This window comes from Rattus rattus, chromosome 1 (genome assembly GCF_011064425.1).
Source record: "Rattus rattus isolate New Zealand chromosome 1, Rrattus_CSIRO_v1, whole genome shotgun sequence".
In the NCBI taxonomy this organism is placed as follows: Eukaryota; Metazoa; Chordata; class Mammalia; order Rodentia; family Muridae; genus Rattus; species Rattus rattus.
In genome coordinates, this window is record NC_046154.1 from 262,576,876 (window position 1) to 262,592,413 (window position 15,538).

At 45.3% G+C, this 15,538-nt stretch overlaps 1 protein-coding gene across 2 annotated transcripts in view; it reads left to right on the plus strand.

Annotated features, from left to right (window-relative positions):
* Positions 1–14,603, plus strand: part of Tfcp2 (transcription factor CP2) — a 43,057-nt gene extending 28,454 nt beyond the window's left edge. Inside the window, exons 10-16 of one of the 2 annotated variants that reach the window (XM_032885233.1) lie at positions 3,396–3,444; positions 4,015–4,108; positions 5,075–5,165; positions 6,012–6,133; positions 6,491–6,633; positions 10,397–10,448; positions 12,958–14,603. In XM_032885233.1, coding sequence (XP_032741124.1) covers positions 3,396–3,444; positions 4,015–4,108; positions 5,075–5,165; positions 6,012–6,133; positions 6,491–6,633; positions 10,397–10,448; positions 12,958–12,995 — 589 coding nt within the window. In that variant the 3' untranslated portion in view covers positions 12,996–14,603. The remainder of the gene's footprint in view (positions 1–3,395; positions 3,445–4,014; positions 4,109–5,074; positions 5,166–6,011; positions 6,134–6,490; positions 6,634–10,396; positions 10,449–12,957) is intronic. The other variant, XM_032885240.1, reaches the window with a different exon arrangement.
* The last annotated feature ends 935 nt before the right edge of the window (positions 14,604–15,538 follow it).

The window sequence follows — 15,538 nt, forward strand, 5'->3', positions numbered from 1 at the left end:
GAAAAGTGAAATAAATAAGATTTTAAAAAAGAATAACTGTAAAACCCTGAGGTGTGGGCATTTGGCTGTCATGCATTAGTTCAGCCTTGGGTTTGGTCTTCAGCATCACAATTAAGAAACACAAAAAAGGAGCCAATTGTTTGGCTTTAGATTTGGTTTTATTCTGTGTTCAACCTCCTTTTTTATTAATGATTTATTTATTTTATGTATATGAGTGCACTGTCACTGTCCTCAGATGCACCAGAAGAGGGTATCAGATCCCATTACAGATGGTTGTGAGCCACCATGTGGTGCTGGGATTTGAACTCATGACCTCTGGAAGAGCAGTCAGTGCTCTTAACCACTGAGCCATCTCTCCAGCCCCCTCAGCATACTTCTTAAAAGGTGTAGAAGTAGCTTAAAAGTTTGAAAAGTAACAGTTAAGAACCAATACCTTTTCTTTTTGTATTAGTTAAAAAAGGAATACATCTGTTTATAACCCTGATGCCATTTCTAAATTTGAATATCAAGCTTAAATTTTTCAGCTGCAACAGAAATGAAGAAAGGGTTTTTTTGTTTGTTCAAGACTGAGTCTTGCTGTGTATTTCTGTCTAGCCTTAAGTTAAGGGGAGCCCTGAGTTCACAGCAGTCCTGCAGGCTCCCTAGTGGTGGCTTATAGGTGTGCCCTGCCATTATCACACCAAGTCTCTCCTTTGTATGTTTGGATATGAGGTTTTAGCTGTGTTTCTAAGATGGCCTTGAACTCCTGGAGCCAAATAATCCTCCTTCCCCAGCCTCTTGGCTGACTACTGGCACTGTATTTGCCCTAAGAAGAGGGGTTTCTTGTTATCCTTGCGGTGCTGCCCAGTAGGAGCTGATTTTAAGGTTGTGTTTTACTTTTTTTTCTCAACTTTTTCTCTCAAAGAAAATAAACACAACTGGTTGGTGGTAGCAGGCTTTTAATCCCAGAATTTGTGAGGCAGAGGCAGGCTGATCTCTGCGTCTAAGGCCAGCCTGTTTTACAGAGCGAGTTCCAAGACAACTAAGGCTACACAGGAAAGGCGTAGTAACAAAACGATGGGGATTGTGGGGAGTTGGCAGGCAGGCAGGAAACTAGCTGAGTGTAATGGTGCAGGCCTTTAGTACCAGAATCTCGGGAGGCAGAGGCAGGAGGATCTCTGGGTTTGAGGCCATCCGGGGCTCTGTTATTCGGGGAAACCCTGTCTTTAAAAACCAACCAGCAATCAAAAGAAGCTTTAAGAAAAATGGAAAGTGTGGAGATAAATGTTGAATCGCAAATTAGCACTAACTTTGAATCAACTTTAGCAGTTCTGGTTGGGGAGCTAGAAATTTGGTTCAGTGGGTAAGAGAGCTTATCTTTCAGTCATGAGAACCAGAGTCTGGATGCCAGTACCCATGAAGTACACCACACATCTCACAAACTCCTGTAATGCTAGCTCCCAGGAACCTCCACATCTAGGTACATATGCTGACATATATCTTGGAATACTCTCTCAGACACGCATGCATACACGCACACACGCTTGCTCTCTGACTTGCTCTCTCGAGCTAAGTAAGCAAATCAGAAGTGACTTGGGCTGGCAGGGTGGCATAGCCAGAGGGTGAAGTGCTGCCCCTCAAGGCAGGTGCTCTCAATCTGGATCCCCTGGAGCCCGCATAAGGACGGAGAGAGAGCTGTCTGCCATACTGTCCTCTCACTGCATCACACCACACCATTGTCACACGTATAACAGTAAGAAATCAGAATTTAAAAACAAATATGAAAGGTCTGGAGAGATGCCTCAGCAGTGGCTGCTCTTCTGAATGACCCAGTTCAGTTCTCAGCACCAAATGGCAGCTCACAAAAATAATAGTTTTTCAGAACTGAAGTGGTGCAGGGGAATTGCAGTTGCTAGCACATGCTAGAAAAGAACTCAGTTCAATTCCCAGGACAGTAAAATAGGGGCTTTTGTTGTTTGTCTTTGGTTTTTTCTTTTCTTCTTTTTCGGAGCTGGGGACTGAACTCAGGGCCTTGTGCTTGCTAGGCAAGCGCTCTACCACTGAGCTAAACCCCCAGCCCCTTGTCTTTGGTTTTTTTAAGACAGGATCACATTATGTAGCCTTGACTGCCCTGGAACTGGCTATGTAGACCAGGTGGGCCTTGAACTCCTAGAGATGTGTAGGTTGATGTCATTATGCAGCTGAAGGTATCCTGTCATTGGATGAGAAAAGGGTGGGTGAGAGAAAAGTTTTAGAAAGGGGAGAGGGTCTGGAGCAAGGGCAGGAGGAGCTGGAAGGACATGGAGCAGATGTTAGGATTCTTCTCTGCGCACAGACACAGGTTGTTAGGACTGTCCTTAAGGGATGGGTGTGTACAGGATTTTGTGCTGTCTAGATGGGCAAAGTATATCTAATCAATTGGATCAGAGGTTATTGTGTGCTGTATTCTTTCTTGTGGCGACTTAATTGAGTCCACAGTAAGAGAGCCTCACGAGATAGGCGGTCTCTGTATGAAACTGGGGTGGCATCGACCCGCCTGGGGAACTAGATGGGAGACTGCTAGAGATTGCTGCCCGGGCTCAGAGAGCAGTCGTGGGCAGTATGAGATGGGGTGGAGCTTAGATGATGAGACTGAGATGAAAATATCCCGCAGATGCCATGTGGTCCTACGGTGCCAGCACTGGCTCAGGATAAAAGAAGCCCTTTTATATGTTTACAACAGAGATCCACCTGCCGCTGCCTCCCAAAGTGCTGGTGTTAAAGGTGTGGGCGATCATGTGCAGCCCAGGGTATGATCACAGTGCACATTTTCTTCTAAATCTCAGTACACATGGCTGTTGATATGTTTAATATGAGAGTGATATGTACTAGGATGTTTATATTCCAGTATCTTTTTTCTTTTTGAACTGAGAGCCTCATGCATCCTAGGCAAATGTTTATGTAACCTGAACTCCTTCTCTCCCTGCAGAGATTTATTACGCCGGTGATAACTTATCATTTACTCTGTCAGTTTCTATTTATTGAAATTGTGATCCTCAGGGTTTTTTTGTTTTTTTGCTTTTTTTTTTTTTTTTTTATCTTTATTAACTTGAGTATTTCTTATTTACATTTCGATTGTTATTCCCCTTCCCCGTTTCCGGGCCAACATCCCCCTAACCCCTTCCCCTCCCCTTCTATATGGGCTTCCCCATCCTCAGTTTTTAAAATACATTTCAAATGACATAGTTTCTTCCCTTCCCCTGAAGTTTCTGAGTTAATTAGCACACAGATTAAGTATTGGGTCAAAGAAGAGTGTTTTCAGACACAGTAGAGATTCTCTGAGCTCTCTAACTTGAGAGTTATCATGACAATGAATCGTGAGGTGACATACACAGAGTGCCCTGAACTCACCCTTCATCTTCACTGTCTCTCCTTAGAAACGGCTCGCCCAACCACCAGCCAGAGCCGCCCCCTCCAGTCACGGACGTAAGTCTAGAGCCAATGTCAGTTATCTGTAGTGTGTAGGAGGGCTGTTGTGGTGACTGATTCTGTCACATGCTATTCACTCACTTCACAAATGCTTCCTGAATTTCATCTCTGACCTGGAGATGTACGAAGGACTAGAAACAGGCAGGACCTTGAGGTATTTTGTTTGTTGTTTATAAGCTTCACTGTGCAGCCCGGGCTGACTTAGGACACATTGAGTGGCTGTCCCACCTCCGCCTTCCTGCACAGGGTTCCAAACGCACGAAGTATCACTCCTTTTCCTCCTCCTCCTCCTCCTCCTCCTCTTTCCTGAGGCTCCATTTGTTGCCCAGTCTGTGTAGTGTGACTTCTCACATAGCTGCCACTACCCGGTTTGATCCTTGAACAGAAAGAGCTTTCAGTCTGATAGTGAAGGATCTCTTGTGGGTGGAGAAGACCTGTGTGATAGAAACAGTTCGGAGCCACTAGCTAGTGTGACTGTGGAGTGTGGAAGGAGGAAGTGGTTGTGTGTTCTCCAGTGAGGTAGCAGATGAATCTATTCACATACCAAAGAATGCATTCTTCCTTCAGAACCTCTTGCCAACAACCACGCCTCAGGAAGCCCAGCAGTGGCTGCATCGAAACCGGTTTTCCACGTTCACGAGGCTTTTCACCAACTTCTCAGGTTAGATTACCTTTTCCTTCAGCCTTCTCCAGCATGGGGTGTTCATGTGCGTCTCAGGTCCTCTCAGTGTCCTACATGGAATGTGTCGGGGAACACTTCAGACTTCTCAGCCAGCTGTAATGGTCCTATGAATCCTTAAAGGAAGCAGCTTTTCGTTGGAACTCATTTAAGCTTTTAAATGTTTTTTTTCTATATAGCACTCTTAAATGTGGTTTGGTGGCACACACCTCAAATCCCAGCATTTTTTTTCTTTTTCTTTTTCTTTTTTTCGGAGCTGGGGACCGAACCCAGGGCCTTGCAGTTGCTAGGCAAGCGCTCTACCACTGAGCTAAATCCCCAACCCCAAATCCTAGCATTTAAAATGTGGGAGGCAGATGCAGGTCTGTATGAGCTCAAGGCCAGCTGGGTCTGCCTAGTGAGTCCCAGGACAGCCTGACTCTGGACACAGACAGACAGACGTCTTTCATCTGATCCTTTATCAAGGAACAGATAGACCCATCCCCCATACCACTGTACATATTACTTACACAATACGCTTTTATGCAGCCTTCTGTGAACATCTGTGTGGGAACGTATAGTTGATAAGATGTCCTGTTTTGAGGGCTTCCATCATCTATGTAACAGAAAGGTCCAGTCAGAAGGAAATGCACTAGATGAGCACACACAGAAGTGTGTAAGGTGAGACTGCAGGGGGCTGGTGTGAGCCTGTCAGACTGTGGAAGAGTATTTCAGACAGGAAAGCAATTCCTGCTCAGCACAGTCAGGCTGAAAGCATAGGGTTGGGTGGAGAAGTTAATTGGCTGAGAATCGAGACAGAAGGTGAGGCAGAGGCCAGGCCACAGGCCTTTATCTGCTGTAGACATAACAGACTGTAGACTGTAACATACTGCTCATGAGGGGATGTCACATCCTGAGGAGTCTTGGAGTATTTGCCTTTATCACTAACTGTATTTCTGTTTATCCCAGGGGCAGACTTACTGAAACTAACTAGAGATGACGTGATCCAAATCTGCGGCCCTGCAGATGGAATCCGGCTCTTTAACGCATTGAAAGGCCGGTGTGTACCTACTGTTCAGATGCCAATGAGAATGGATTTTAAATGAGTTAATGTTCAGGAATTTTTCACAGTACTCTGCCCAAATAAGTATGTCCTGTCAAAACATTAGAAGGAAACTTGTAATCAGTGGGTAAAGACATATGGTTAAAGGAAAGTCCTAACTCTGAGAACTGGTCCACCCTCCCCCCACTGTATACTGATGTGTGCCCTCCCACATACACAGAGACACACACAGACGTGCACATAGCGTCTGTATATCAGGAACTGAATTCAAGTGGCAAGAGCCTTTACCAGCTAAGCCGTCTTGCCTACCATATAGTAATATTCGTAAGTAAACAGCTTATGACCCTGACCCTCATGTGAAACAGTTACTCTTGCTTCTTGGATATTTCTAACCATTGCTCCAAAGCTCACAAGCTCCAGTGACTGCAGGAACTACTTGGTCCTGTAAAGGATCGACAAGTCTAGGGTTCAGTGAAGCCTTGGGAGAACAAGGTCTCAGCTAGCAATAGTGTTCTCTTACCCTCTCTCCCCACTCTTCCCCTTCTCCCCTTTCCCCCCCTCTCCCCTTCTCCCATCCCTCTTAGTGCTGAGAATGGAACCCAGGGCCTTTAGCTTGCTGGGCCAACAGTCTGCTCCTTGGCCCCAGCCCTGGCCCCACATCTAAGTTTTCAGAGAAAGTCAGAATTTAGAAGCTTAGATGGTGCCTCCTGTTGCAACGAGTCAGCGTAAACAAACAACAAAGCCCACGGTTGTGAGATAAGGAAACGAGTAACTTGCTTTTGGCCCAGGCATTAATAGATTTCCTTTGTGTAAAGCTGATGGTCCTTTTTCTTCTCCACATAGGATGGTGCGTCCAAGGCTGACCATTTATGTCTGTCAGGAGTCATTGCAGTTGAGGGAGCAGCCACAGCAGCCGCAGCCGCAGCAGAAGCAGGAGGACGGAGATTCAAATGGTACTTTCTTTGGTAGGTTGTTCTGGGCAGAGCAGGCGGAAAGGAGACGAGATGACTCATGGCTGGTGTGAGAGTGGGACCAGCGCAGCATTAGCTGGAGTTCTAGAAGGACTCTAATCCATACATGTTATGTGCAGTACTTTTTATATGCTTGACTTATTGAAACCAGTAATATCCATGGTCTGTAGATTTTCATGTCCTCTCCAGCGTTTAGAAGAGGGAGTGACTAGGCTTGTGGAGTAAGTGTTCACATGGTTCACGTGGAGAAAGGGGAGCTGAGGCAGGATCTGCAGCAGGTGGTGTGGTCTCTGAGTCTCTAGAGAAGCAATGCGGACACCTTTGCACTGACTACTGTTCTTTCTTTTGCAGTGTACCATGCTATCTATCTAGAGGAGCTGACAGCTGTTGAATTAACAGAAAAAATTGCTCAGCTTTTCAGTATTTCTCCTCAGCAGATCAGCCAGATTTACAAGCAAGGGCCGACCGGAATCCATGTGCTCATCAGCGATGAGGTCAGTGTCTCCGTTCAGTTGAATGACCAGCCCACAGTTTGTTAGGGCCTGTGGCAGTGTGAGAGCTGTTCTGCCAGGGTTGAGTTTGTTTCTACACAGAGGGTTAGCTGTTTAATTTTAATTCTTTTTAACAGATGAATGGTCTTGCTATTTTGGCCTGACTGACCCTGCACTTGTGGGTTCACATGATCCTCCTGCCTCAGCATCCTGACAGGGTATCTGGGGCTGTTGGTGTGAACCACTGTGTCTGGCTTAGATGTTGTTGCTTACTTACTAGTTCTTAAAAATTAGAGTAAGGTTGGGGTGTTAATGCACCCCTGGAGCCCTAGTACAGAGAAGTTTAGGCAAGATCGTGAATGCAAGTTCATCTCTGGCTATGTGGTAAGTTCAAGGCCCATGTAGCCCATGTGAGATGATCTGCAAAAAAAAAAAAAAAACAAAAAAACCCAAATAGACAAAGCCAAAAACTGGAGAGGGAGAAGTGGCTCAGCAGTTATGAGTGTTTACTGCACAAGATGAGGACCAGAGTTCAGATTCTAGAACCCATGATTTTCAGTTAAAAAGGATGTGGCCCTCCCACATGCCTTAGCCCCAGCGTGGGAAGGGCACTGGGGCTTGAACTCTGCCAGCCTACCTGGTGGGGCCGGACCAGGAAAGGAGACCCCGCCTGCCTTAACAAGGCGGGAGTGATGGAGCACATGTGATAATGAGTTTGGCCTCTGTGTGTGATTGAATACTCATACACATGTGTGTGTATACATACATACACCTCATACATATAGGCACACACACATGCAAAACTATTTATCTTTTGCACATTTTAGTTTAACTTAAATTTGAACAATTGTAAAAGCTTTTTCATTTGAAAAAAAATCTAAAAACTCATATTCCTATACATACTCTGTGCATGTATCTGTCTCTCTCTCTCACAGACACACACACACACACACACACACACACACACACACACACACACACATGTTAAGCTGGGATAAATGATGCTTCTAATGATCCCAGTTTGTGGAGGAAGGCAGGAGTGTCCCCCTGGGCAGCGCAGTGCCGGCTGAAGGAGAAGAGAGAGGTTGCTGTTGCTCTGATTACACTCTTAAACCAGACACGAGTCATTGTTTCTCCCAGTCCCGGAGCTAAAATCAAGTTCCAAGAGTGATTTGGGAGCTAGAGAGATGCTTCAGTGGCGAAGAGCACTCACTGGCTGCTGCCTTTCTAGAGGACCTACACGTGGTGGCTCACAGCCACCCATAATTCCCTCTTCTAACATTCATGGCACAGGCAGGCACATGACATAGAAGTATATTGCGGCAAAACATACACATAAAATAAGTCTAAAACAATTGGCTTAATGAGTTACTACAATTCATTTTTTAAAACTGGAGTGTGCTTTGTGTGCACCTGTGCATGCAGGCCTGTCCCTCCCTGAGTGTGCATGTGGAGACCAGAGGGCCACTGGCATGTTCCACTGTGCTCAGCTTTCCGAGTGCTAGGAGGCTGATGTCAGGCCTTACTCATGCTTCACAGCAAGCGTTCTACCCGGCTTGGCCATCTCTTCTCCTCTGTGGCCATCTTTATGGGCTATACATTTTTCAAGGCAGGGTTTTTATAGACAAGGTTAGCCTTAAACCCCCTGTATAATGAAGGGGTGAGGGGTGACCAGTGGGTGGGTGGGTGTGGGTGTGTGTGTGTGTGTGTGTGTGTGTTCCGTTCTCTGTTTTGTGGGTAGTTTTGAGCTGCCTGATAGTGGCAGGAACTGAACTCCAGTCCACTGGAAAACAACAAGTACCCTTAACCACTGACTACCCCTATCCATAGTTTTTAATTTTACATAATATTTTTATGCTTGAAAATTTCATTGTCTTGTTGTGCTTACTTGAAGCAAAAATTTGTTTCAGCCAAATAACTTGCTTCAATAAAAGTTGAAAACATTTCTTTTTTTTTCTTTTTCTTTTTTTTCAGAGCTGGGGACCGAACCCAGGGTCTTGAGCTTGCTAGGCAAACGCTCTACCACTGAGCTAAATCCCCAACCCGAAAACATTTCTGAATAGAATTATTACCACAGTTGCAGAAATGAAACAAAATAACCAGTTAGTATTTATGAAACACTAAGTTAAAAAAGTTTAGGCATAGCTCAGAGGTCAAACATGCTTAGCATATACAAGGCACTGGATGTAATCTTTAAAGAAGAGGAAAAGGGCCGGAGAGATGGCTCAGTGGTTAGGAGCACTGGCTGCTCTTCCAGAGGTCCTGAGTTCAATTCCCAGCAACCACATGGTGGCTCACAACCACCTGTAATGGGATCTGATGCCCTCTTCTCTTCTTCTGGTGTGTCTGAAGACAGTGACAGTGTTACCTAAAACAAATAAATCTTTTTTTTTTTTTTTTTTTTTTTAAAAAAAGAGGAAATGTGCATCGTGGGGGGGTTGGTTTGGGTTTGTTTGTTTGTTTGTTTATTTAGGACTGGGATCTCATGTAGCAGGCTGGCCTCAAACTCGAGTGTTGTCGAGTGATCCTGACCTCCGTGTCTCCTACCTCTGTCTTCCAGCAGTACACACTAACATCGCTTTCAGTTTGTGCAGAGCTGGGGTCAAACGCAGGGCTTCATGTACTGTAGACCGCTGCTGCATCAGCTGAACCTCGTTCTAGCCCCAACTCCATCTGCTGAGGAGTCCATGTGGAGTCTCTTAGTCCCTTTGCCTGTGCTAGCCCAGGAGTAGATAGTCTGCAGTTGAGTGCTGCCCATTTGTGAATCAGTGTAAGATCTGTCTTCCATTCTGCCTCGGGATGGAAGGACTGACAGATAGGAGTGGATGGGGTTTGGCTATGCAGCATCACCAGATTTGTTTTTCCTTTGTTTAATTTTTGAACTTCTTAAATTATGAACCAAAAAATTGCATAAAGATATTTCTTCTAGTCAGCCATCTTGTGAAAGTTGATCACTCTTGAGTTAGACACCATGCCACTCACATTTGGGTTTGTTCTCATTGCTAAACTTCTTGTTTGTTGTCCTGCTTTGGCATTGAGACATTTACACCTCCGACAGAGCGCCCTGGTCGGAGTCCAGCTTGCTCTCTCTTTTGTTGTTTGGTGCTAGGCTTGAACATGCTAGGAAAGCCCTCCACCTCTGAAACTCATGCTCACCTTAAGTAGGACTCTAGAATGCGAAACTTGCTCTTGTTCATATTTTAAAAAGGTGGAGATTTGAGAAAGTAAATGGAGAAAGAAAATTAAAGAGATTTCAGAAAACAATACTTACGGGGTTTGGCAATCTTGTAGCCTCTTCCTCTGTGGGCCTTTAATGTCTTGGTGCCTCTTGCAAAATGTTGGAGTTCACCCAAGGAAGTGCATGCTCCACTATTCTCCTTTGAGAACCACTGTTAGCTGGCCTTGGGGAGGAACTTGTGCAGAGCCTCAGGCTCTGATGACATGGCCCTCACACCCTGAGCTTCCAACCTCCCCGCTTACCTGCATACGCTTGGGCCTGTCCACATTTTGTCATGGAGTTGGGAGTCTCATGAGGTCAGCCATAAGCACAAAATTCTTTTTTTTTTTTTTTTTTTTTCTCGGAGCTGAGGACCGAACCCAGGGCCTTGCGCTTGCCTAGCAAGCGCTCTACCACTGAGCTAAATCCCCAACCCCAAGCACAAAATTCTTATATCTACTTCAGTACAGTGTCATGAAAAGCATCATATTCAAAACAAAACTTTGCAAACCCAGGTTATTCATCAGCAAATCTTGTTGATCTTTTCAGATGGTACAGAACTTTCAGGAAGAAGCCTGCTTTATTCTGGACACAATGGAAGGTAATAAAACAGTAAAACATACTTTAACATGTATTGTTAAAGTATGTGTGAGGTGGGTTACTACATGCCATGGCATACACAGATCATAAAAGAACCTGCAGAACTGGTTTTGTTTTCCAGCACGTGGGTTCTGGGAACCAAACTCAGATCATTGGGTTTGGCAACAAGGACTTTACCCCAGTGAACTGGATGGCCAACCCCAAATGAATATCTCTCTAAGAAGGGTGTGTGTGTGTGTGTGTGTGTGTGTGTGTGTGCGTGTGTGCGTGTGTGCTTGTGTGCTTGTGCGCGCGCGCACATGTACGTGTGGAGGCCAATGGACAGCCTCAGGTGTTGTTACTTAAGTACTATCTACTTTTTAAAAATTTGTTTCGTCTATTCTAAAGAATTCTTTTTTTTTTTTTTTTTTTTTTTTCCGGAGCTGGGGACTGAACCCAGGGCCTTGCGCTTGCTAGGCAAGCGCTCTACCCCTGAGCCAAATCCCCAACCCCTGTTTCGTCTATTCTAATATAATTCTATTAAAATTACATGAAATTTTTATTTTTATGTGTATAGGTGTTTCACCTATACATTGCAGTGCCTCTAGAGGTCAGAAAATGGCCTCAGACACCCTGGACCAGAGTTAGAGGTTTGAACTACCATATATGGGTGCTGGGAATTGAACTGTGGTCCCCTTCAAGGCAGCTAGTGCATTTAACCACCGAGACTACCACCTTTAAAAAAATCATTGTGGGAGTGATTGTGCACGTGTGCATGCATGTGCATATGTGTGCCTAAGTGTGTGTGTGATGTGTGTACCACGTTCAAGCAGGGGACTGAAGCAGTCAGAAGTGGAGTTGAAAACTGTTTTGAGTGTCTGTATGGCTGCTGGGAACTGAACCTAGGTCCTCTCAAAGAGTAACAGGAGCTCTTAACCATTGAGGCAGCTCTCCAGCCCCATAGGGGATTTTTCCTTTGGGCTTTGGTTTGAGACAAACTCTCAACATTTTTTCCCAGACTATGGGTTTTAACTTCAGCTTAATTTGCTTAGCATACACAAGGCCATGGGATTGATCACAGGTCCAAAACAACAAAAAGATCTTTAATGTTTTACCTTTTTTGAGGTAAAATATAGCGACACTTTTTGATGTGGTCTCTATCAAATGGAGGCTGGGTTTCAGACGAGCAAACTAACTCAACCTCCCAAGTGCCAGGTACATCATTCCCAGGAGTGCGTTTTCCCTCCTTGAGATGGGAAGTGAGATCAGGAAGTGTCATTATTGGATGTTCTTTGTTAAGTGTCTTCTTGCTGTCATCAGGGAAAATTACTTCTGACAGCTCTGCCATTTTCTTGCACATACCCTTAGTAAGTGAGGTCAGGGTTGTTTCTATACCTGTTTAATTTACGGCGAGGTCCCATCTTGGCAAGCCCCAATATAAATAAGGTGGCAATATTGAAAGCCAATTTGCATGGTTCCAGCACAGAGGAAGAAAGAGACCAGGAAGCAGTCTCATCTACATAGCCAGTTCCAGGACAGCCAAGACTACTACATAGACCCTGTTGGGAAAAAGAGTATTTAAAAGCCAGATGTAGTGGCAGGGGCCTGTCGTCCCAGCACTTAGGTAGTGGAGACAAGAGAAGTACAAGTTCAAGCTCATCCTCTACATAGTGAGTTTGAAGCAGGCCACGACTATATAAGATCTTGTCCCAAAAACAGAGGTGGCTCAGAGGTCAGGAGCTCGTCCCAGGCCCAGCTTTGGCTCCCAGCACCTATTAGTGGGTGACAGTTGTCTCTGACTGCAGTTCCAGGGGACCCACACTCTGACATCGGAGGGCACTGCAGGTGCATGTGTGATACACGTAGAAACATGAAAGCCACCCCCCCCACACACACACATACACACTAAAGTAACTCTCTAAACAAACAAAAAATAAGGAAGGGCTTTAGTAAGGGAAGATGTTCAGCACCCAGCCGTGTGGCCTGCCCTCACAGTGGAAGGGAAGAATCCGCTCCCACAGTCTCCTCTGACCTCTGCGTACATACCATGGCACCCTCCCCCTAAAATAAGTGTAATGATAAATATTTGTAAAGCTTTTAATATACCTTGTCTTTCTAATACTGTTGCTTTACAACATAATACATTGTAGAGTACGTTTTGATGAGCTTGTGCCTGATGTGATGTTATCACTGCGTACCATCCATTGTAGGAGAGGGCATCACTCTGTGTACCCCTGGCCCAGGGAAGTACAGGGTTGTAATTATGTCTTTATTCCACCTGTGTGCTGGTGTGTGCCACCCCCCTGACCATCCAGTCTGACGTTTTGGTTTTTCAAGAGAAGGTTCTTCCATCTAGTCCTGGCTGTCCTGGAGCTCGCCTGTAGGCCTGGCTGCGAAGTCACAGGTGCCAGGGTTAAATGCTCTGCCAGTTACGAGGCTCAGTTTGACTTGTTAGTCCCTCTCACGTGATAATTTTGCCCTTGCAGTTTTACAGGAGGCTAAAGATCACCTTCTCTCTCCCATCTTTACAGCGGAAACCAGTGATAGCTATCATGTCATTCTCAAGTAGGACAAGCCTCTCACATTCGATGGCTGCCGCTGCCTTCACCTCCGACGACTGCCCTTTTGAAGGGGACATGACTGGAGATTAAAGGTCTTCAAGAACCTGGCACATATGAATGTTGGGGAGGGGGGTGTCCAGTGCAGGGCGAGCAGGCCCTAAAGTGGAATCCCAGACCCTTGTATTGGCCCCTGCTGTATGACGTCTTCAGATCACTGGCCAGACATGGAGTTCAGCGTTTCCTTAGGTTCTGGCTGCTGGTGACACCGGTGAGAAGCCTCGCCCTTGCCCTTAGGGTTTGTAGAGGGCAGAGTGATAATGGGAGTCGTGCGATGTCTTCTGGAAAGAAGTTTAATTTTGTGATATAGAGCTCTGACATTTTCCCAACATAAAAGTGAACATCTGTCTTCATAAAACCAAGCTATCGCTTTTATATCAAGTCTGTTGTCAGCTCTGCTCTGTTCACAATGTGGTGAGGAGAAACAGAATCTCTCCTCACCTTCTTTTTGAGACAGGGTCACATGTTCTTGCTTCTACCTCCCAAGAGCTGGGATTACAAGCTTTTGCCACCTGCTCTGTTTCTGCAGTGCTGGGCTTGAACCCAGAGCACTGCCTCCAGCTGAGCTCCAGCAGGCCCTTCCCTGTGTTCAGACGGTCTCTGGATTTCTAACTTGGTTCACCTGCAGTACCACAACTGAGAGTGGTTTTGGCTAATATGTATTGGGAGAGACCAAGTGATAAATCCTGTGGGTGGATAATCTTGTTTTATCCCCTTAGTAAACTCAAAACAACTGGGGAAAAGTGACTTGAGGATAAGGAAACGCAGATGAAGTGTGGGAGGGGGTGGATTGATGCCACCAGATGCTACCCTGTGTTGCCTGTGCTCACCATTAGTTCTTTCTGGGGCTATGCTGGAAACTGATGGACAAGCCACAGAAGGAGGCAAACACCTAAATATAACCACAGTCGAGTCCCACAGAGCAGATGACACCCAGCGTCCCCAACCTCAAGCACAGAGCTGGAGGGACAAGTGTGTCCGACTCCAGAGTTCATTGTTCTTGAGTGATATCCTCAAGCTGTTTAAGTAAATGGCGACTCTTCCGTGCTCTTCCCTCCCCTCCCTGTCTTGTTTTGGCCTAGTGGTTTGTTTTTTGTTTTTTTTTTTAATGTAAGTTTTATAAAAAATACATTCTTTCCCCTTCAAATTCATGCTGTGTTTATTTTTCTGCCTTTCTTCAAATAATTGTGTATCTGTGTGCATGTGCAGAATTTTAAAGCACTTGGGTCCTCCTTTTTCACATGTATAGTTTGTTTTGGCTTGGTTTTCCAAAAATAACATTTCTCTGTGTAGCCCTGGCTGTCCTGGAACTCACACTGTAGACAAGGCTGACCTCAAACTCAGAGATCCCCCTTCCAAGTGCTGGGACTAAAGGTGTGCACCACCAGCGTCAGGACACATGCAAAGTTTTGTCAGAAATTTCCTTAAATTTTGTTGAGATGAACAAAGATAATTAGAGATTCTGTACTGAATTTGAATTTGTGTGTGTTTTTGATAAAGCTTAGATTTTTTATAGAGAGTTTTCAGTTGTTGTTGCTGTCCATTAAAATCAGCCTGTAGTTTGGGTCCTAATTTCTTTTGGTTTGAAACAAGTTTTCAATCCTGAAACCTGAAAATTCCTCACAGTGACATAGGCAGCTTGACATATTCGGCCACGCGCTTCCCTGGTGAGTGCTCACCAACATCCCACTGTGAGGTGACATTTCCAGTTGTGTCATGGTGGAAGGACTGGTTCCCAGTCAGGGCAGCAGCTCCTTCCCCTTCCTAGTGGCAAATGGGAGAGGTGAAGTAGGAAGACTTTGTGTTGTGTGAGACGAGACCTGCTGCTGCTCTGGCTGGCTTAGCTCTTGGTACACAGCTCAGGCTGGTCCTGAGCTAGAGCCTCATCCTCACACATGTGAGATCCAAGATACTCGACGCCATGCCTGGACTCGACTCCTCCAAATGCATGAATCTCTGATTCTTGTGAGGCACAAATGATGCATATAATTCTATTAATATATTAGTTATAAATTACATGCCTTAGGGGGCTGGAGAGATGGCTCGGCAGTTAAGACTGCTGGCTGCTCTTCCAGAGGTCCTGAGTTCAAATCCCAGCAACCACATGGTGGCTCACAGCACCTGTAACTCCAATTCTAGGGAACCTGATGCTATCTTCTGGTCCCCAAGGGCACCAGGCACACGTGTGGCATACATACACCCATACACACAAAAGAATAATTTAAAAAGCTAACCTAAAAGTTATATGTCCTAATTTTTACTCAAAGTTACTTTTTATTGGAGTAGTCCTCAAAATTACAAAAGTGAATTTATATACCACTGTAGTTTTAGATTTTGGTTTGTTTGTTTTTTGTTTTTTGAGATAGGGTTTCCTGGCTGTCCTGGAACATGACAGCCAAGATCACCTTGAACTCCCAGGTATCCTCCTGCCTCTGCCTCTTGAGTGCTGGGATTAAAAGCATGTGTCACCACTCCCTGGCTTGTTTTTGTTTTT